General features: G+C 36.5%; 1 protein-coding gene across 1 annotated transcript in view; it reads right to left on the minus strand.

Moving 5' to 3' along the window:
* Positions 1–9,896: 9,896 nt before the first annotated feature.
* Positions 9,897–24,008, minus strand: part of LOC128651897 (zona pellucida-like domain-containing protein 1) — a 69,901-nt gene continuing 55,789 nt past the window's right edge. Inside the window, exons 10-11 of the mRNA XM_053704864.1 lie at positions 12,536–12,559; positions 9,897–10,519 (exon numbers count right to left, since the gene is read on the minus strand). Coding sequence (XP_053560839.1) covers positions 10,356–10,519; positions 12,536–12,559 — 188 coding nt within the window. The 3' untranslated portion in view covers positions 9,897–10,355. The remainder of the gene's footprint in view (positions 10,520–12,535; positions 12,560–24,008) is intronic.

Raw genomic sequence — 24,008 nt, forward strand, 5'->3', positions numbered from 1 at the left:
ATATATACATATATATTTAGATATGTGTATGTATGTATGTCTATGTTAAAGTACTTTGCATGAGACCACATATCTTTGAGCCCTTATGGTGCTACTGTCCATCTCAGATGAATCCAGAGAAGTCGGCAGGGCTTCTGGACAGTGTTGATGTATGGCTTCTGCTTTGCATAGTAAAGACTTAACATGCATCTGTGGATGCAGCGGCAAATAGTTTTGACGGACAAAGGTTTACCAAAGTATTCCCAAGCCCATGCCAGGATATCCATTACAGACAGTTTTTGAGACATTGACTTCTGAGGGATCAGAGATCACACGCATTCCGAAGTAGTTTTCAGCCTTTACGCACCAAGATTTGACCGAATTCCTTCAATTTTAAATTATACAGTATTGGGGCATTCTATAAAGTGAAATGCCCAAAATCCTACCAATTTGTCTTTGGAGAATGTTGTTCTCAAAGTGTGGGATTATTCACTGACGCATCTGTTGGTAAATTAGCGAGCTTTGACCCTTCCTTGCTCTTAAAGGACTAGGCCTTTTTTTGAAGGCTCCTAATATACTATGATTACAGGATTGTCTCACCTGTTTCACATCACCTTCATATTTCTACTTCACATCCCTAAATTGCCCCAGTATTAACTTTTTGACTTTTTTTTTTTAATGGTTTTGAAGGACAAAGGTTTGTTTACCAAAGTATTCCCGAACCCATGCCAGGATATCCATTACAGAATCATGACGGTTTTTGAGATAGTGACTTCTGAGGGATCGGAGATCACACGGATTCAGAAGTGGTTTTCTGCCTTTAAGCACCAAGATTTGACCGGATTCCTTGAATCTTTTAATTATATTGGGCACTGTAGAAAGTGAAATGCCCAAAATCCCACCGATTTATCTTTGGAGAATGTTGTTATCATAGTGTGGGATTATTCACTGACGTATCTGTTGGTAAATTAGCGAGCTTCAACCCTTCCTTGCTCTTAAAGGACTATGCCTTTTTTAGTCCTAAATTGCCCCAGTCCCAAATTTTTGGGACATGTAGCAGTCTTCAGATTTGAAATGAGTGCATATTTTAAAAATACATTACATTTAACAGTAACATGTTACTAGGATAATCACACAAGAATAACCAAGCATAACCATCACAAAAGGAACTTCAGGGTTTTTTTAAAGGGTGATTGACTAGTAATGTGCTCCAGTTAGAATTTATGGTGAGCAATAATAGGAGCCAAATTGACATAATTACTGCAGAGCACAGATGTATTTATTTGAGTTTGTCTCTAATTATATTGCCATTGCAGCCAGAGAAGAAAGACTTGCTTGGGGTCTTAAATAGAGTTAAAAGAAAACCCTTAACCATTGTTCACAAACAAATAGTAATTTGGTCAAAAACCAGCATTATTTCCCCCAATTTTATTATGCAATCTTCTATATAAAATATAGTCAAAAAAGATGATCTTTTCGTGTTGTCATTAACTTTACAGAAGTAGTAAACTGAACATACAATGTTTATTTATCATAATGTATATATTAATAAGATAAGATCAATATTATGCTAAAATGTTTATGAGTTAGTAGAACTAAAATGTTAAGAGCCAATAGAACTAACATTTTTGAAATGTAAAGTGTTAAAACCAAGTGCTGTTAAAGTCTTACACATTTTCAAGTATTGACTAAAAGGATGCCAATAATTGTGGCACACATATATTTAACAAAGATTTCCTTTTGTCATTCATCACAATGGGTAAGACCAAGGAATATAGGTGTGATATGCGACTAAATGTTGCTGAGCTTTACAAAATGGGAAGTGGCTACAAGAAAACAGCAAAAGCATTGAAAATGCATATTTCCACCATCAGGGCAATAATTAAGAAGTTCCAGTCAACTGGAAATGTTATGAATCAACCTGTAAGAGGACCTTTGTCTATATTGTGTCAACGCTCTGTAAAGTGGATGGTTCAAGTGGCCAAAATATATTCATGGATCACAGCTGGAGAATAGCAGAAGTTAGCTGCATCTTGGGGTCAGAAAGTCTCCTAAACTAAAATCTGATGTCACCTACATCACCACAAGTTGTTTTGAAAGGTTTCAAGAAAAAAGCCTCCACTCTCATCCAAAAACAAACTCAAGCATCATCAGTTTGCCAGACACTACTAGAACTTCAAATGGCATTGGGTACTATGGTCAGATAAAACCAAAATATAGTTTTTTGGCAATAAACAACAGAGGTGGGTTTTTTCGCACACAGAGAGGTAGCCAAAGGGAAAAGTTCCTCATGTCCATGGTTAAATAGGGGTGTCATTCTTTAAGGTTTTTTGACTGTTTTTCTGCCAAAGGACCTGGACATTTTATTAGGATACATGGCATCATAGACTCTATCAAATATCATCAGATATTAAATGAACACCATGGAGCCGAATTATCAAGCTCCAAATGGAGCTTGATGCCCCTGTTTTCGTGTGAGACTTCAGGCTAGCCGGAAACAGCAGTTATGAAGCAGAGGTCTTAAGACTGCTGCTCCATAACTGGTCTGCCTGCTCTGAGGCTGCAACATCAAAACTGTCGGCATTCATCTATATCTGTTGGACATGATCTGCTGAGTGGATCATGTCAGACAGACCGATGATAAATCGACCCCAATGACTGCCTCTGCCAGAAAGTTTAAAATGGGCATTGGTTGAACTGTCCAGTAGGATAATCATCCTAAACATACATCAAAATCAAGATAGAAATGGTTTACTGATCACAAAACCAAGGCCCTGCCATGGCTATCCCAGTCCCCTGATTTGAACCCCATAGTAAACCTGTGGGGCAAACTGTAGAGGAGAGTCCAACACTGTCAACCTCGAAATTTGAAGTATCTGGAGAGATTCTGTATGGAGGAATGGTCTCATATCCCTTGCCATGTGTTCTCCAACCTCATCAGGCATTATAGAAGAAGGCTCAGAGCTGTTAGCTTGGAATAGGGAGGTAGCATAAAGTATTGACTAAAAGGGTGCCATTAATTGTGCCACACATATTTAACAAATATTTTTTTTTTATAAACCTTTGTTGTGTTTGCAATTGTGTGATATCCATGAGAACAAAGTATTTTGTGTGTACTTTTTGACAAAAGAGCAAAAGGTTAAACAATAAAAACTATTTTCACAGCCTTCTTTGCTCGTATTAACCAAGGGTGCCAATATTAGTGGAGGGCATTGTATGTGCACACATAAACACACACGTGTACACTTATATACATATACATACATATACAGTATATATATATATATATATATATATATATATATATATATATATATATATATACACACAAACCTTTGAGCCCTTTTAATGAGTTTTAATAGAAATACTTGAAATCTCAATGTATATATCTATAACAATATATACTTAAAAATAAGATATTTTTTTCTATGCGAAGAACGTACAGTATTCTTAATTCCTTTTGGGTTTAGTGCAGTGGTTCTAACACTGTGTCCACTTAGCACACAAGCAATAACTGTTAGTTGCTTTTTTTACACTGTGCCCCATAGAAGTCTATGAGGAGAAGACATTTGTGCCGTTGCTCAGTAGTAGATAAAAAGTCAATTTTATTTATACAAATCTTAAAATCCCTGGAGGGGTCCAAAGCAGCAAAAACACTGAGCACTGCGTACCCAAGCTAACCTACTCTTTTTAAAAGCAGTAAAGGTACGGACAGGATAGCGTTTCTGACAAATCTACCCCTTTTTGTACTTTCAGTAAAAATTGACAAACAGGGTTTTCCTTTTCCAGGTAATATGAGTTAATGACGCAAATAATAGTCCAGCTTAATGTTATCATTACATTATTGCTTTATTTTTCCTCTTTTCTTTTTATAGTAAGTTTCAAAAAGAAACAATAAAACAAGCAACATTTGAACATCTTGTATATCACTCAGCACATCTAGGAAGCTGCTATGACAAGCTAGGTAGGGCATGGGTTAATGTGTGTGTTTTTTTCACTGAACTTGTGTAATTATTTTTAACCAATGATTTGCACTGTTGCCTTTTAAATGTTCAGCACTGATGTACTCAATCAAGCTATGATTACGGCATCCAGCGAAACATGTCAGCTTGAGTACGCAGTGCTCAGTGTTTTTGCTGCTTTGGACCCCTCCAGGGATTTTAAGATTTGTATAAATAAAATTGACTTTTTATCTACAGCTGACCACAGGATCAAGTTTAGTTTTTTGCTTTGTATGCTTAGCCTCCTGGGTCAGGGAGAACGGCACCTTTTTCTCTTAAGAATTTGGAATGTAGGAGGAGTGTTTACCCTACAGAACGGCAGCTGACACAGCTCAGGATTCCGATGTGGGGATTGGTTGACAGCCCAACACGTGTAAGGAAGGACGGCTCCACGTCATAGATGTGTCTGGAGACGTATGGCGCACACTGAATCGAGTGAGGTGAACAAACATGGAGAGACAGGAAGATTTATGAAAAAGCCAGATGAGCCACGCTAAATTGTGAGTTGTAGGCAGCCACAGGCTGTTTGAGGCACGGTCCTCAGCACTTATAAATTGTCTTTGTATAGCTCTTTTCTGGCACGCATACCCTGTCTCTGACTAATAACAGTGGACACTTTCATCCCATTTGAACACTTACCTTACATTAAGGAGGACGCTCTCCTATGAGAATTTGGGACACATTCCAAGAGAATAAAACTTACAGTACTTTAGCAAGACTTTATTGCTTACGGTATACTAAACAGCAACCCCCTTTTCTTTTATATATATATATATATATATATATATATATATATATACATATATATTTAGATATGTGTATGTATGTATGTCTATGTTAAAGTACTTTGCATGAGACCACATATCTTTGAGCCCTTATGGTGCTACTGTCCATCTCAGATGAATCCAGAGAAGTCGGCAGGGCTTCTGGACAGTGTTGATGTATGGCTTCTGCTTTGCATAGTAAAGACTTAACATGCATCTGTGGATGCAGCGGCAAATAGTTTTGACGGACAAAGGTTTACCAAAGTATTCCCAAGCCCATGCCAGGATATCCATTACAGACGGTTTTTGAGACATTGACTTCTGAGGGATCAGAGATCACACGCATTCCGAAGTAGTTTTCAGCCTTTACGCACCAAGATTTGACCGAATTCCTTCAATTTTAAATTATACAGTATTGGGGCATTCTATAAAGTGAAATGCCCAAAATCCTACCAATTTGTCTTTGGAGAATGTTGTTCTCAAAGTGTGGGATTATTCACTGACGCATCTGTTGGTAAATTAGCGAGCTTTGACCCTTCCTTGCTCTTAAAGGACTAGGCCTTTTTTTGAAGGCTCCTAATATACTATGATTACAGGATTGTCTCACCTGTTTCACATCACCTTCATATTTCTACTTCACATCCTTAAATTGCCCCAGTATTAACTTTTTGACTTTTTTTTTTTAATGGTTTTGAAGGACAAAGGTTTGTTTACCAAAGTATTCCCGAACCCATGCCAGGATATCCATTACAGAATCATGACGGTTTTTGAGATAGTGACTTCTGAGGGATCGGAGATCACACGGATTCAGAAGTGGTTTTCTGCCTTTAAGCACCAAGATTTGACCGGATTCCTTGAATCTTTTAATTATATTGGGCACTGTAGAAAGTGAAATGCCCAAAATCCCACCGATTTATCTTTGGAGAATGTTGTTATCATAGTGTGGGATTATTCACTGACGTATCTGTTGGTAAATTAGCGAGCTTCAACCCTTCCTTGCTCTTAAAGGACTATGCCTTTTTTAGTCCTAAATTGCCCCAGTCCCAAATTTTTGGGACATGTAGCAGTCTTCAGATTTGAAATGAGTGCATATTTTAAAAATACATTACATTTAACAGTAACATGTTACTAGGATCATCACACAAGAATAACCAAGCATAACCATCACAAAAGGAACTTCAGGGTTTTTTTAAAGGGTGATTGACTAGTAATGTGCTCCAGTTAGAATTTATGGTGAGCAATAATAGGAGCCAAATTGACATAATTACTGCAGAGCACAGATGTATTTATTTGAGTTTGTCTCTAATTATATTGCCATTGCAGCCAGAGAAGAAAGACTTGCTTGGGGTCTTAAATAGAGTTAAAAGAAAACCCTTAACCATTGTTCACAAACAAATAGTAATTTGGTCAAAAACCAGCATTATTTCCCCCAATTTTATTATGCAATCTTCTATATAAAATGTAGTCAAAAAAGATGATCTTTTCGTGTTGTCATTAACTTTACAGAAGTAGTAAACTGAACATACAATGTTTATTTATCATAATGTATATATTAATAAGATAAGATCAATATTATGCTAAAATGTTTATGAGTTAGTAGAACTAAAATGTTAAGAGCCAATAGAACTAACATTTTTGAAATGTAAAGTGTTAAAACCAAGTGCTGTTAAAGTCTTACACTTTTTCAAGTATTGACTAAAAGGATGCCAATAATTGTGGCACACATATATTTAACAAAGATTTCCTTTTGTCATTCATCACAATGGGTAAGACCAAGGAATATAGGTGTGATATGCGACTAAATGTTGCTGAGCTTTACAAAATGGGAAGTGGCTACAAGAAAACAGCAAAAGCATTGAAAATGCATATTTCCACCATCAGGGCAATAATTAAGAAGTTCCAGTCAACTGGAAATGTTATGAATCAACCTGTAAGAGGACCTTTGTCTATATTGTGTCAACGCTCTGTAAAGTGGATGGTTCAAGTGGCCAAAATATATTCATGGATCACAGCTGGAGAATAGCAGAAGTTAGCTGCATCTTGGGGTCAGAAAGTCTCCTAAACTAAAATCTGATGTCACCTACATCACCACAAGTTGTTTTGAAAGGTTTCAAGAAAAAAGCCTCCACTCTCATCCAAAAACAAACTCAAGCATCATCAGTTTGCCAGACACTACTAGAACTTCAAATGGCATTGGGTACTATGGTCAGATAAAACCAAAATATAGTTTTTTGGCAATAAACAACAGAGGTGGGTTTTTTCGCACACAGAGAGGTAGCCAAAGGGAAAAGTTCCTCATGTCCATGGTTAAATAGGGGTGTCATTCTTTAAGGTTTTTTGACTGTTTTTCTGCCAAAGGACCTGGACATTTTATTAGGATACATGGCATCATAGACTCTATCAAATATCATCAGATATTAAATGAACACCATGGAGCCGAATTATCAAGCTCCAAATGGAGCTTGATGCCCCTGTTTTCGTGTGAGACTTCAGGCTAGCCGGAAACAGCAGTTATGAAGCAGAGGTCTTAAGACTGCTGCTCCATAACTGGTCTGCCTGCTCTGAGGCTGCAACATCAAAACTGTCGGCATTCATCTATATCTGTTGGACATGATCTGCTGAGTGGATCATGTCAGACAGACCGATGATAAATCGACCCCAATGACTGCCTCTGCCAGAAAGTTTAAAATGGGCATTGGTTGAACTGTCCAGTAGGATAATCATCCTAAACATACATCAAAATCAAGATAGAAATGGTTTACTGATCACAAAACCAAGGCCCTGCCATGGCTATCCCAGTCCCCTGATTTGAACCCCATAGTAAACCTGTTGGGCAAACTGTAGAGGAGAGTCCAACACTGTCAACCTCGAAATTTGAAGTATCTGGAGAGATTCTGTATGGAGGAATGGTCTCAAATCCCTTGCCATGTGTTCTCCAACCTCATCAGGCATTATAGAAGAAGGCTCAGAGCTGTTAGCTTGGAATAGGGAGGTAGCATAAAGTATTGACTAAAAGGGTGCCATTAATTGTGCCACACATATTTAACAAATATTTTTTTTTTTTATAAACCTTTGTTGTGTTTGCAATTGTGTGATATCCATGAGAACAAAGTATTTTGTGTGTACTTTTTGACAAAAGAGCAAAAGGTTAAACAATAAAAACTATTTTCACAGCCTTCTTTGCTCGTATTAACCAAGGGTGCCAATATTAGTGGACGGCATTGTATGTGCACACATAAACACACACGTGTACACTTATATACATATACATACATATACAGTATATATATATATATATATATATATATATATATATATATATATATATATATATATATATATATATAATATATACACACAAACCTTTGAGCCCTTTTAATGAGTTTTAATAGAAATACTTGAAATCAAACAATATATACTTAAAAATAAGATATTTTTTTCTATGCGAAGAACGTACAGTATTCTTAATTCCCTTTGGGTTTAGTGCAGTGGTTCTAACACTGTGTCCACTTAGCACACAAGCAATAACTGTTAGTTGCTTTTTTTACAGTGTGCCCCATAGAAGTCTGTAAGGAGAAGACATTTGTGCCGTTGCTGTATCTGAAGCTTTTTACTTTCACAAACATAATACATGTTCATAAGAGTTCAACTCTGTTGGAACTAGGTTTGGTCTACTGATTAAAAGGAATTTCAGCACAAAATGTTATCTAAAATACTTTCTCAAGAAGATTATAATGTAGCATCTCTTTAAAAAGACATATCTCACATAGTGATCTTTCAGCATATCAAGGTTCTGATTGTTGCATATATACTACTTTTCTATCAAGAACATGTATAGTGCAAATGTACTAAGACGGACATGCTTTCTGTCATAAATCAAGTGCATCACGAGTATGGGGTCAGCTTAGGGCATAGTTACCAATTAGTAGATGAGGGAGAATCAGCTAAGCACCTTTATCACAAAATGCAGAGGCACCAATGAACACTATTTCTTTTCTTTTTAACTTTTGACGGCACTCTCTTAAATTACCCATGCTCAAAGTGCTGTTTGTCTTTGAGATACTGTACACAGGGCACAAGCCAAATGACACAGAGAAGATGAGTAGGGGCTGTGTGTAATGAAAAGATGAAGAAGACGCTGTGCAGAGACTGTATATGAGGAAAATGAGGCTTAGATGGGTAGCAGAAGGCTGGTGTGGAAAACTAATGTAAGTTTCCAGAAAATTGCTTGAAGGTCAATTTCAATGAATTAGTGCCCGTTTTTTAATAATTCATCAAAATTGACATTTCACTCAATTTCTTTAAAATCTTACCTTTTAATCCTTGCAGCTGCTGCAGTGCTTCCTCCACCTGTCGCAAGCCCTCTTCGCGGATCCAAAATGACGAATCTGGCTTCCTCCAATCACGACATTGCTTCAGGCCATGATTCCCCCGGGGAGGAAGCCGTGATAGGAGGATGCCGGATTCATCATTTCTGACATATGAAGAGGCTTCCGACGGCCGGGGGAATCGCTGCAGTGGCTGTCAGGATTAAAAGGTAAGTTTTTAAAGAAAACTAGTGAAATGTAAATTTTGATGAATTAAAGTGCCCTTGTTTTTAATAGTACTAATAAAAACCGGGCACTAATTCATTGAAATTGACCTTCACTTAAATAGGTTAAATAGTTTTTCCTTTATCTGGTTGTTTGCAGCTTTTGAACATAACCTGGGAACAAAGGAGTGCATTGAATCACAATAATGCCTGGCAACATTGTAATCTTTATTTTTATTGAGGTTTTGATTATATAAGATCACTGCATTATAGATCCAATTCTTCCTACTTACGACAACCACTATTTTGAAGGTATTTACTTTATGACAACATGAATATGTTTTATTTGGTATTTTTTCCTTACATATGTCTGTATATTTGTGCTAACACAGAGTTTCATTAGCCTATATCCATAAAATTATATTTCTAAAACTAATATTTTAACTAGTATTTTATGTAACATGCCCCTTCTATCCTCTTTTTGCCTATTTTTCTAGCCTGTAGGCTTCCTATAGTAAGCTTTTCTAAGTAAGATTTGAACAAAAAATATATTGCAAACTGGTTGCAAATTTTTCCAGGGCAATAGAAGAACAATGAGAGATAAAACATCCAATAAACCTCTTAATGACTTAATTACCATTTAATTCACAAGCATTCTTATTCCATAAAATATCAGCATGGGCATATGTAATTAAGCTGTGTCAAAACAAACATTTCTGCAAGATAATTGACATTTCAAATATTGTATCAGTTAAAATGAAATGGCTGTTTGCTAAAGACAAGAGGCGTTGTGTTTGTTGTAGGAACTAGCATGTACTGTTTATGATTGCAAATGATAACGTTTTATTTTCTATTATATACACAAATCAAATATTACATTAATCAAATATTACATTATAAAACATCAATAATTAAATATTTCCAGCTCAGATTTTGCAACTATGTAATTAACCAAATGTTTTTTTTTATTTTTTTCCACAGTCAACTTAAGATCATATGGTTTTGCATTAGTGTTACTATATATTACCTATAAACATATCAATATTTAACTATCAATTGTCAAACACAGCAGACCTTAATCTAATGAAAGTTGTTTTTGTCTGGATATCTAGTCTTCTGAAGTTTTCTGTGCATCAGGAAAGCAATGCCCCCCATAAGGGTACAGAGTAAAGCCAAAAAGCCAACAGCAATGCCCAAGCCAACTGCAGTGCTGACAATTTCTTGAGAAACCTCACTGGAAACACCTGCAAAATTAATAATAAAAGTGAATAATGTGATTATACATAGACCAGAGCATCCTTTTTTTAAAATAAATAAGCATGGGTAAATACAATGCATGTTTTGATTGACTGATCAAGTTATATTCGTTATATTATCTATACAAGTATAGTTCTTTGCTTTTTATAGATTGAAAACAAATATATGTTAATTTAAAAAGTTTCAGCCAACTTCAAAATCCTATTGTTTGAAAATTCAGAAAAATAAATAAATATAAGATGTCAATATTGCAGTACTTGTGAACCAGAATAAGAGTTTACTTCTGGTTAAGAAAAAACATTGATGTCTGGGATGAAAAGCTGACATGAAAGGGTTGTGGGTAGTGGAGAAAATGTCCATTCTGTATATAGGAGGTGAAGGACAGGGTCAAATCTCAAGAATCAATTTATTCCCTATTTTTCATGGTGTCCCAGAGCAAAAGAAAGATCAATTTTATACAATACAAGACAACACATTGTGGAGGAATTTGATTTCAGACAAACCAACCTAGAATCAAAGACTGGAGGGTTAAATAATAATGTCCAGAGAGATGAAATGCTGTGGTTTGTTATGTTAAGTGATGAGGTAGTAAAATATTGATGCTCATAATTTTGCTCCATATTCTGACAGAAAAAATATGTCATTAGTTTTATTGAGTCAGACAACTGTATGGATGCTCATAATATATTAAAATAAATTTTAGATAAAAGTAGGAATGTCAGCTAAATGACTGGAGAGAACCTTATAATATATTACTATTGGTGCTATGTTTTTTTAAAGATATCTAGAAGGAGTTTTAGGCTATTTAAAAGAGTTGAGTGACTGAAAACACTCTTTCTGGAAGGCTTTAAGAGCAGGTCATGTGGAAGTCTGGATACACAGTTTATTAAGCATTTTCATTTGTTGTTTTTATTAATAATGACTCTATTTGTGTGGCTTTATTGAGACATTACTAATGATCTTTACAATATTAAAAGGAACATTAAGCCACTGTGTTTCCACATAGACTGTGCCTTGGTCTGCACAATCAGGATATAGAAAAGACTCAGCCCCCCTTGTATCAATATACAATGTTCCCAGGTAGGAAACCCATATTTATCATTGCACTAGCAAATGCTTGTGCAGTCCTGCCCTCTGCTTTCCCATAGCCAATTATGTTATTGGTTGATCTGGTCTGGAGTTAGTTAATTTTGCCACCTCAGAGGTGACGGAGAGTTTAGGAAGCAGAGGTCTTATTACTGCTGCTTCTTAACTTATAGTCATGGGGGCCGATTTATCAATGTCTGTCCAACATGATACGCTGTAGCATATCCCGTCCGGCAGACATCACTGAATGTTCTGGTGAACTGCTTGTGCAATGCTGCCCCCTGCAGATTTGCGGCAAGTCGGCTGCTAGCAAGGGGTGTCATTCACTGCTGTTTCCGGCGAGCTTAAAGGCTTGTGTGAAAACAGGGGCATCAGGGGCCATTCGGCCCTTGATAAATCAGTCCCACAGAGTGTCTTGAGTAAACCTGCACCACCAGAGCTCTGAATCTTCATTCTCAGCTTCATAAATGGAACCCTTGGTGTGTTCTTGTTTTATTATTTGGTATTAGTCCTTTATTTCTATGTATAGTGGAGTCTATCCCAGATATAGATAGATGATAGATAGGTGATAGTTAGATAGATAGATAGATAGATAGATAGATAGATAGATAGATAGGATAGATAGATAGATAGATAGATAGATAGATAGATAGATAGATAGATAGATAGATAGATAGATAGATAGATAGATAGATAGATAGATAGATAATAGATAGATAGACAGCCATACAGACAGACACTAAATAGAGATAAATAAATAGAGGCTATATTAAATATACTATTGTAAATGTAAATTATTTCACAAATCACTCAGATCACAAACCTTAAACATTTAAAATGCTAACAATAAAACAGAATATTGTTAGGCTACATTCAACCTCATATTCCTTATTCTATTAAAGTAAAACAGTACTTACTATTGCTTGAGCTGGCAGGAGTATCTGTAAAGGAAAGAGCACAACTTTAGTTAACATCTATTATTTTTGTTTTGCAAAGGCACTTTACTTATAAATAACACTCACCTAGATTACGAGTTTTGAGCGCTATAGGGAAAGCAACAAAGTTGCATTATTTAACCCCCTATAGTGCTGACATTACAAGAATTTAAAAACCCGGCTTGTGCGTGCGATATGACTGCGTTGAGCTCCATACCGCACACAAAAGCATCAGTGTTTTGACATGCTCGTGCACGCTTTCCCCATAGACATCAATGGGGAGAGCCGGCAAAAAAAAAGTCCAACACCTACAAAAGCTCTGTTACGCAGCCCCATTGATGTATATGGGGAAAAAAGAAAATGCAGTTTAAACCTAACACCCTAACATAAACCTCACATCTAAACACTCCTAATCTGCTGAACCTGACATCACCAACACCTGCCTACAGTTATTAACCTCTAATCTGCTGCTCCCGATATTGCCGCCACCTAAATAAAATTATTAACCCCTAATCTGCCACTCCCGATATCACTGCCCCAATACTAAAGTTATTAACCTCTATTCCGCTGCTCCCGAGAATTGTTGTCACCTAAATAAAGCTAATAACCCCTAAACCTCTGGCCTCCCACATCACTACCACTAAATAAACCTATTAATCCCTAAACCACCAGCCCTTCACACCGCAACAACCTAAATTAAACAATGAACCCCTAACGTAAGCCTAACACCACCTAACTTTAAAATAATTAAAATGTATCTAAATTAAATGTACAATTATTAACTAAATAATACCTAGTTAAAACTAAATACAGGGAGTGCAGAATTATTAGGCAAGTTGTATTTTTGAGGATTAATTTTATTATTGAACAACAACCATGTTCTCAATGAACCCAAAAAAACTCATTAATATCAAAGCTGAATAGTTTTGGAAGTAGTTTTTAGTTTGTTTTTAGTTATAGCTATTTTAGGGGAATATCTGTGTGTGCAGGTGACTATTACTGTGCATAATTATTAGGCAACTTAACAAAAAACAAATATATACCCATTTCAATTATTTATTTTTACCAGTGAAATCAATATAACATCTCAACATTCACAAATATACATTTCTGACATTCAAAAACAAAACAAAAACAAATCAGTGACCAATATAGCCACCTTTCTTTGCAAGGACACTCAAAAGCCTGCCATCCATGGATTCTGTCAGTGTTTTGATCTGTTCACCATCAACATTGCGCGCAGCAGCAACCACAGCCTCCCAGACACTTTTCAGAGAGGTGTACTGTTTTCCCTCCTTGTAAATCTCACATTTGATGATGGACCACAGGTTCTCAATGGGGTTCAGATCAGGTGAACAAGGAGGCCATGTCATTAGATTTTCTTCTTTTATACCCTTTCTTACCAGCCGCGCTGTTGAGTACTTGGACGTGTGTGATGGAGCATTGTCCTGCATGAAAATCATGTTTTTCTTGAAGGATGCAGACTTCTTCCTGTACCACTGCTTGAAGAAGGTGTCTTCCAGAAACTGGCAGTAGGACTGGGAGTTGAGCTTGACTCCATCCTCAACCCGAAAAGGCCCAACAAGCTCATCTTTGATGATACCAGCCCAAACCAGTACTCCACCTCCACCTTGCTGGCGTCTGAGTCGGATTGGAGCTCTCTGCCCTTTACCAATCCAGCCACAGGCCCATCCATCTGGCCCATCAAGACTCACTCTCATTTCATCAGTCCATAAAACCTTAGAAAAATCAGTCTTGAGATATTTCTTGGCCCAGTCTTGACGTTTCAGCTTGTGTGTCTTGTTCAGTGGTGGTTGTCTTTCAGCCTTTCTTACCTTGGCCATGTCTCTGAGTATTGCACACCTTGTGCTTTTGGGCACTCCAGTGATGTTGCAGCTCTGAAATATGGCCAAACTGGTGGCAAGTGGCATCTTGGCAGCTGCACGCTTGACTTTTCTCAGTTCATGGGCAGTTATTTTGCGCCTTGGTTTTTCCACACGCTTCTTGCGTCCCTGTTGACTATTTTGAATGAAACGCTTGATTGTTCGATGATCACGCTTCAGAAGCTTTGCAATTTTAAGAGTGCTGCATTCCTCTGCAAGATATCTCACTATTTTTGACTTTTCTGAGCCTGTCAAGTCCTTCTTTTGACCCATTTTGCCAAAGGAAAGGAAGTTGCCTAATATTTATGCACACCTGATATAGGGTGTTGATGTCATTAGACCACACCCCTTCTCATTACAGAGATGCACATCACCTAATATGCTTAATTGGTAGTAGGCTTTTGAGCCTATACAGCTTGGAGTAAGACAACATGCATAAAGAGGATGATGTGGTCAAAATACTCATTTGCCTAATAATTCTGCACTCCCTGTACTTACCTGTGAAATAAAACCTAAGCTAGCTACAATACAACTAATAGTTATATTGTATCTAGTTTAGGTTTTATTTTTACTAGGTAGACTAGTTAGTTAATAGTTATTAACTATTTACTAACTACCTAGTTGAAATAAATACAAACTTACCTGTGAAATAAAACCTAACTACCTTACACTAAAACCTAACATTACAAAAAATAAAAAAAACTACCATTACAAAAAAAACTAACGAAATTATCCAAAAAAATAAAGATTATTCCTATTCTAATACCCTTTAAAAAAAAAAACACCCCAAAATAAAAAAGCCTTATCTAAAATACTACCGAGGGCCCTTAAAATTGCATTTTCAGGGGTCCATAAAAGGGCATTGCCCTGAGTTAAACAGCTCTTTTGCTACAAAAAAAAATTACAAACACCCACTTAAATATACATTACACAAAATAAAAAATGAAATTATCCAAAATAAAAAGAATTATACCTAATCTAACAGCCCTATCAAAAAAGAAAAAGCCCACCAATTGCCCTTAAAAGAGCCTTTTGTGGGGCATTGCTCCAAATATATCAGCACTTTTACCTGTAAAAAAAACACAAAGACCCCCCCAACAGTACCCCCCCAAAATAAAAAACTAATTCTAAAAAAACCTAAGCTACCCATTGCCCTGAAAAGGGCATTTGTATAGGCACTGCTCTTAAAAGGCTATTTAGCTCTTTTACTGCCCAGACCCTAAACTAAAAAATAAACCCACCCAAGAAAACCTTAAAAAAGCCTAATACTAACCCCCTGACGATCCACTTACATTTTTTTTTAATGTCCAGCTTGAACGATCTTCATCCCGGAGTTGAAGTCCTGATCCAGGCGGCAAGAAGTCTTCATCTAGACGGCCTCTTCAATCTTCATCCCGGGGGCGAAGTCCTGATTTAAATGGCGAGAAGTCTTCATCCAGGCGGCCTCTTCAATCTTCATCCAGGTGGCCTCTTCAATCTTCATACAGGCAGCATCTTCTATATTGATCCCGGAAGCGCGGAGCGGGTCCATCCTGAAGACATCCAGTGCGGAGCATCCTCTTCATACAGTCACAGCCGCACACTGAATCTTCAATGCAAGGGACGCAATCCAAGATAGCGTCCCTTGCATTCCTATTGGCTGAAAAATTTGAATCAGCCAATAGGAATTAGAGCTGCTAAAATCCTATTGGCTGTTCAAAGCAGCATTAATTCTATTGGCTGATTCAAATTTTTCAGGCAATAGGAATGCAAGGGACGCCATCTTGGATTGTGTGCCTTGCATTGAAGATTCAGTATATGGTGGCGACCGTATGAAGAGGATGCTCCACGCCGGATGTCTTCAAGATGGACCCGCTCCGTGCCTCCCGGATCTAAATAGAAGATGCCGTCTGGATGAAAATTGAAGAGGCCATCTGGATGAAGACTTCTCGCCGCTTGGATCAGGACGTCGCCTCCAGGATGAAGATAAAAGAGGCTGCTTGGATGAATACTTCTCGCCGCTTGGATCAGGACTTCAATTCCGGGATGAAGATCGTTCATGCAGCACTTCAAAAACTGTAAGTGGATCATCAGGGGGTTAGTGTTATGCTTTTTTAAGGTTTTTTTTGGGTGGGATTTATTTTTAGTTTAGGGTTTGGGCAGTAAAAGAGCTAAATGCCCTTTTAAGGGAAATGCCCATACAAATGACCTTTCCAGGGCAATGGGTAGCTTAGGTTTTTTTAGAATTAGGTCTTTTATTTTAGGGGTTGGTTGGGTGGTGGCTTTTACTATTGGGGGGTCTTGTGTGTTTTTTTTACAGGTAAAAGAGCTGATATCTTTGGGGCAATGCCCCACAAAAGGCCCTTTTAAGGGCCATTGGTAGTTTATTGTTGACTAGGTGGGGGGTTTATTTTGGGTGGGCTTTTTATTTTGATAGGGCTATTAGATTAGGTGTAATTATTTTTATTTTGGATAATTTCATTTGTTATTTTCTGTTATTTAGTGTTTGTTATTTAACTTAGTATTATTATTTTTTTGTAATTAGATACTTTGTAAGTTTTAGAGTAGTATTAGGATGTTTTTAATGTGTAGTTTAGTTTAATTTAATTGGTAGTTAGTTTCATTTTAGTTTATTTATTATCGGCTAGATTACGAGTCTTGCGTTAGCCTTAAAAAGCAGCGTTTAGGGGTCCTAACGCTGCTTTTTAACGCCCGCTGGCATTACGAGTCAGGCAGGTACAGGTGTACCGCTCACTTTTTTTCCGCGATTTTAGCATACCGCAAATCCCCTTACGTCAATTGCGTATCCTATCTTTTTAATGGGATTTGCCTAATGCCGGTATTACGATTGCCTGAAAAAGTGAGCGGTAGACCCTCTCCTGGCAAGACTCCTACCGCCTTTGAAAGTCAGTAGTTAAGAGTTTTATGGGCTAACGCCAGAACATAAAGCTCTTAACTAAAGTGCTACAAAGTTCACTAACACCCATAAACTACCTATTAACCCATAAACCGAGCCCCCCCCCCACATCGGAAACACTTAACTAAAATGTTTAACCCCTAATCTGCCGACCGGACATCGCAGCCACTTTAATAAATGTATTAACCCCTAAACCACAGTTTAACCCTAAGTCTAACCCCCCCTAACTTAAATATAATTTAAATAAAACAAAATAAATGTACTACTATTAAATAAATTATTCCTATTTAAAACTAAATACTTACCTATAAAATAAACCCTAAGCTAGCTACAATATAACTAATAGTTACATTGTAGCTAGCTTAGGATTTATATTTATTTTACAGGCAACTTTGTATTTATTTTAACAGTCCAAGGATGGAAAAAGAAAAAGCGCTCCAAGCCTTATAGTAAAAAAATTCCAATACTTTATTCAAAAAAGTTTAAAATCATGTAAGATAAAAGCGGTCAGCAAAAGAAAAAGTGCAAAAAATGCAAAAATACAACGCGACAGAACAGGTGCTCCCAGCAAACGTTTTGTGCAGTTATGCACTTGGTCACTGCTGATTAGTTCACCTGTTCTGTCTCTATTTATAGCCTAGAATTCCAATTTCTTAAAGAAACATATCAACATGTATTTTAAATATCAGTAAGAGAGACTATGACAAGAAACCTCATTGTATAAGAAACTCAATGATAACTATTCACACGCCTATTATTCAGACAATATTTGAGGAATTAGCTTTAGCATCTAACTACTGTTTAGAATCCTAAGAGTCATAATACTAGCTTATATGGTAAACTAGGAGCCTATGACAAGAAACACATATATGTACAAATAAATAGCAATGACATTGCTAAGTTAACATATGCTAAATACACAGTCTGACTGCATTGAATAAGTGTACCAACCTGTAGCACAAATATTAATCCATGAGCCTATGACAAGAAACCTATCATATGTATTTATAATATACTGAGTGCACTTCACATGCCCTTGTATGGACCTATACTATTTAGCATTCACACTCCTGTTGTTCAAAAAAATTTGAAAAATCAGCTTTAGCATCTAACTACTATTTAGAATCCTAAGAGTCATAATCCTAACTTATGAGGCGAACAGGGAGCCTATGACAAGAAAAACATGTGTACAAATAGATAACAATGACATTGCTAGTTTAACATATGCTAAAAACAAAGTCTCACTGCATTAAGTAAGCATATCAACCTGTATCACAAATGTTAATCCATGAGCCTATGACAAAAAACCTATCATATGTATTTATAATATACTGAGTGTACTTCATAAGCTGTTGTATGGGCCTATACTATTTAGCAAATAAATATAGATCTCTTCTCATGTTTAAACCCAAAGGATGGGTTGTCTGGAGATTAAACATCCAAAGAACCTCTCTTTTGTCTAATGTATTTTCCCTGTCACCACCCCTTCTCCAAAGAGGAACAAAATCTATTCCCTGAACAGATAAAGCTGATATGTCAGAGTTGTGTAGAGTCTTAAAGTGTCTGGAGACTGGTGTGTCAGAGTGATCATCCTCTATTGAGCGCAAATGCTCTAGAAATCTCTCCTTCAACCGACGTTTCGTTTTCCCTGTATACTGTTTCTGACAGATTTTGCAAGTGAGGAGATATACTACATGCGTGGTCGCACAGTTAATAAAATTATGAATTTTGTCATTCTTATTAGTACCTGTGGATGTAAACTCTTCTCCCTCACTTACAAAATCACATGTGGTGCATACCGGTCGTCTACATTTATAAAAGCCTTTCCTCTTTTGTAACCAACATGTTGATTTCTTGGGTTTCAAATCAGAGGGTGAAAGGAAATTAGCTAAAGTTTTTCCTCTTTTTGGTACAAAATCACAACCCTCCTTAAGAATTTCTTTCAGAATCGGGTCAGAGTGAAGAATGGGTATTGATTCCTTAATGATATTACATATTTTGTTATATTCCTTACTATATGTAGTAATGAATTTAATTTTATGATTAGTCAATTCCCTTTTCCGTTTGTTTTTATATTTAAGCAAGTCTTGTCTCGGGTTAAGATCTACACTTTGTTTTGCTTCATTCAAAGTTTTTTTAGTGTACCCCCTGTCAAGTAATCGCTCTGCTGTTTCCTGAGCATTCCTCTGATATTCTGCATTGGTTGTGGAATTTCTCTTTATCCTGGTATATTCACCCTTTGGAATACCCTTGACTACATGTCTGGGGTCACAAGAGTCATACTTGAGAACTGTTTTGCCAGCTGTTAACTTTCTATACATGGTGGTCTCAATAGTATGATGATCTGTGCTGATTAATGTTATGTCTAGAAAATTGATCTGTTTGTTATTTTGTTCACTAGTGAAAGTTAGATCACAATTATTCTGATTAAGATATTTATAAAAGTCAGCTGCTTCCTCCTCATCTCCATCAAATACAAAAAAAGATCATCAATATATCTATAAAATTGGATGATCTTGTCCCTATAAGGATTTCTATCTCCAAAGGTAATAATTACGGCAATTTGATTTTTAATTTACCTGCAAAAGTCTGGATTTTATGGACTTATCACTATCATGCTTGTTTCATGTTGGCATACACTCTCTAAAACCTTTTAAGCAACATATGAATTTGCAAGCAATACATTTTACATATAAGTGATTATTAAGGACATAAGGCTGTAATTGAAGAGGGTTTGTTATATCCATATTTAAACATTAATAATTAAAATAAGTGGTCAGCACACAATATCAACTTATTTTCAGTAAGGGATCCAAAATGGACAATGAAACTGAAAACCCCTATGTTTTGGGTGACTTTAAAGAAGACACATCAGAACTATATAACGATATTGCATATACACTGGACAGTCTCTTTTTTTATATTGATGAACTGCGAAACAAGGACATCAAATTAGAATTGGATATAAGATCCTTTTTATTGTACATCCATGAGAAACGTATCCCTAGAGGGTTACAGAAACACAAGTTTCCATCATTTGCTGTTAACAACCTTGATTTTATCAATAAGTGGAATACAATATTAGACACATGTTCCTTTGCCCTCATGGATTTATTGGTACAATATAAAAGAGAACAAAGGAAAGACATTATGTTAGAATTGAAAGAGCTACAGAATAAACTGAGGGGTCAACAGTACAATGATAATTTTAGGAAATATGACCAACAGTTTGAAAAGAATATGATTGCCTTTAAACAAGAGTTATGGCAATTTAAATCAAGGAAGATGTTAAGGGATAAAAAATATTACGATCAAAAACAAGTATATCGTTGGAGTCAAGATGACCTATCCAAACCTAGATTTAAAAGGAGATTTAATAAGAACAAACACATTAACTCCAATAAGAAAGGGAAAGTAGTCACATTCTCAGATACCGAATATGAATATGATTCTTCAGAAGGGGAAATAGGAGAAGATTCATATGCTTTATCCCTAGCAAGAGAGAGTCAGTCAAATGAAGAAGTAGCTAACAACACAGCCTCAAAAAACGAGATGCGCTTGATTGTACCATCAACAAGAAAAAAAACCATAGAGGCAGAAGGGGAAAAAGAAGAAGAAGGATCAAATACAACCAAGATGCGAAGAGAGGGGATGTGATTTCCTTCCAGGAGAGGCATGACATACAGGACATACTCAACCCGCTCACAGAATGTCCAGAAGAAATATGCTTAAATAAGGATGTCATTAATTTGTCTGTTAAGAAACTCAATGATATTGAGATACAAGTGCTTTCTAAGGGTTTAAATTTTGTTCCTGACAATCATTTCAATATTTTCAAAACTATATTAGCTATAAACAGGTTTGTAAGCAAGATCACACTGTGCAAACATTATTTTGGATCAGATGAGAATCAGGAACAAGACTTAAACAGCTCTGTAAATACTGGAGATACTGAGGTAATGAGACTAAGAGAGTTTTCAGATTTGTGTAGTGTAGTTGATTTAGAACAGTTACAACAGGAGGGGGAAATTAACACACAAGGGCTAATTCAGAAATCAGACATTTCTCTGAGACATATTAAGAATAAAAGCTATTTTTACCCTATACACACTAGGCCAAACGTGTTGGATATTTTTCAGAAAACTATAGAAGAAAAACTCAGACAATTACAGACACAACAGAAAAGCAATAAGTCACACTCTAATTTTACCATTAGAGAAAGAGAGACATTAAAAACCTTGGCAGCTGATGACAATTTAGTCATCAGGCAATCTGACAAGGGGAGCAATGTGGTTGTTCTGAATAAGGAGGACTACATTGCTGAGTCCTTGAGGCAACTGAGTGATAGAGCTGTAAACATTAAACTTAAGGAGAATCCCACAGTGAAATACAGGAATGAACTGACCAATTTGGTTCTTTATGCAAGGCATAATAATATCATTAAGAAAACCATACACGAAAAAATTGTTCCACAAATGCCGGTCATTCCTGTGTTTCACTATCTTCCAAAGACACACAAGAATATAAAATCCCACAAGGTAGACCAATCATAGCGGGAATAGATGTTTTGAATCAACACTTGTCAGAGCTAATAGATTCTTTTCTCCAACCTCTGGTTAGGGAGTTACCTAGCTACATACAGGATACTATGACCCTGTTAAATAAAATGCAAGGCTTGCAGTGGAAAACTACCTAAAGATTCAACCTGAGCAGATGTTTCCTCCCTGTACACTACCATACAGCATATGAAGGGTATAACGGCTGTTGAATTTTTCTTGGAAAAACATACTAATTTCACAACACCCACTAAGGTCTTTATATTAAGAGCTATAGAATATCTCTTGAGCCACAATTTCTTTCTGTTTCAGAATGGTTTCTATCTCCAGAGACGTGGGACGGCGATGGGGGCGAAATTTGCCCCCTCCTATGCCAACCTTTTTATGGGTTGGTGGGAGCTGTCCCACGTCTTTGGAGATAGAAATCCTTATAGGGACAAGATCATCCAATTTTGGGCTCCATGTACTAAGCAGTCAGCGAGCTACCCGCAACAAATCTTGCGTCAAAATTCGCAAACTGATATGTACAAAGCCGTCAATTATGTTAAAACTCGCATCTTTAAAATTGCGAGCGTACTTATCCGCCAAACCTCGCTACCGCTCCATTTTTCACTGTAATTAGACACATTTGACCACCAACTCGCCAAAAACGAATGTACTAAAAAATCTATTTGTCCGCTCGCTACAATTTCCGCTCCCACCTCGTTATTTTTGCCTTGCCACATTTTAGGTGGCGGGCAAGGTACAAAACAATAGGAAAGTCAATCTAGACGCCAGTCTAGACATATATAAAAGGCAGTAATATCAGCATTGTACTTACAGCATAACTGGCGTCTAATTTGTCTCTCATTTCCATGTACATAAATTGCGCCCAATTTGTCGACTGTAATTAAAGAGTAATCTATTTAAATTTGTATTGTATAGTTGTCAATCTTTATAATTATTTTTATATTAATATTTATATATTATCAGATCCAGATGAAGCCATATCCAAATTGTAAATAAATATTACAAAAATAACGCTCTGTTATCACTCTTCAAAAAATTTTGAACAATAATAAAGTTGTTTAGATAAGTTGAACTTTTATAGGAGCAAAATTCTATTCCCGCGACTACTATGATGTTCGTGACACCTTGCATGTCACGTGTTAATAATTGGCCAGAAAATTCAACTGAAAGTTAAGTACATCCGCTTAGTCGCGGCGAGCGAGGCGTCAAATTTATCAACAATCCGCAACTGCTCGCGGCGGGCTAGACTTGTCTATTTATTGGGGGAATATTAGTACATAGCGACAGCGGACACCATTTCGCCCGCGGCGAGTAATGGCGAGTTTATCCGCGTCTACAATGACGGATGAATTGACGGCTTAGTACATGGAGCCCTTTATAGATATATTGATGATCTTTTGTTTGTATTTGATGGAGATGAGGAGGAAGCAGCTGACTTTTGTAAATATCTTAATCAGAATAATTGTGATCTAACTTTCACTAGTGAACAAAATAACAAACAGATCAATTTTCTAGACATAACATTAATCAGCACAGATCATCATACTATTGAGACCACCATGTATAGAAAGTTAACAGCTGGCAACACAGTTCTCAAGTATGACTCTTGTCACCCCAGACATGTAGTCAAGGGTATTCCAAAGGGTGAATATACCAGGATAAAGAGAAATTGCACAACCAATGCAGAATATCAGAGGAATGCTCAGGAAACAACAGAGAGATTACTTGACATAGGCCCATACAACAGCGTATGAAGTACACTCAGTATATTATAAATACATATGATAGGTTTCTTGTCATAGGCTCATAAATTAACATGTGTGATACAGGTTGATATGCTTACTTAATGTAGTGAGACTTTGTTTTTAGCATATGTTAAACTAGAAATTTCATTGTTATCTATTTGTACACATGTGTTTCTTGTCATAGGCTCTCTGTTCGCTTCATAAGTTAGGATTATGACTCTTAGAATTCTAAATAGTAGTTAGATGCTAAAGCTAATTTTTTAAATTTGTTTGAACAACAGGAGTGTGGATGCTAAATAGTATAGGTCCATACAAGGGCATGTGAAGTGTACTCAGTATATTATAAATACATATGATAGGTTTCTT

The sequence above is a fragment of the Bombina bombina genome, chromosome 3, assembly GCF_027579735.1.
Source record: "Bombina bombina isolate aBomBom1 chromosome 3, aBomBom1.pri, whole genome shotgun sequence".
NCBI lineage: Eukaryota > Metazoa > Chordata > Amphibia > Anura > Bombinatoridae > Bombina > Bombina bombina.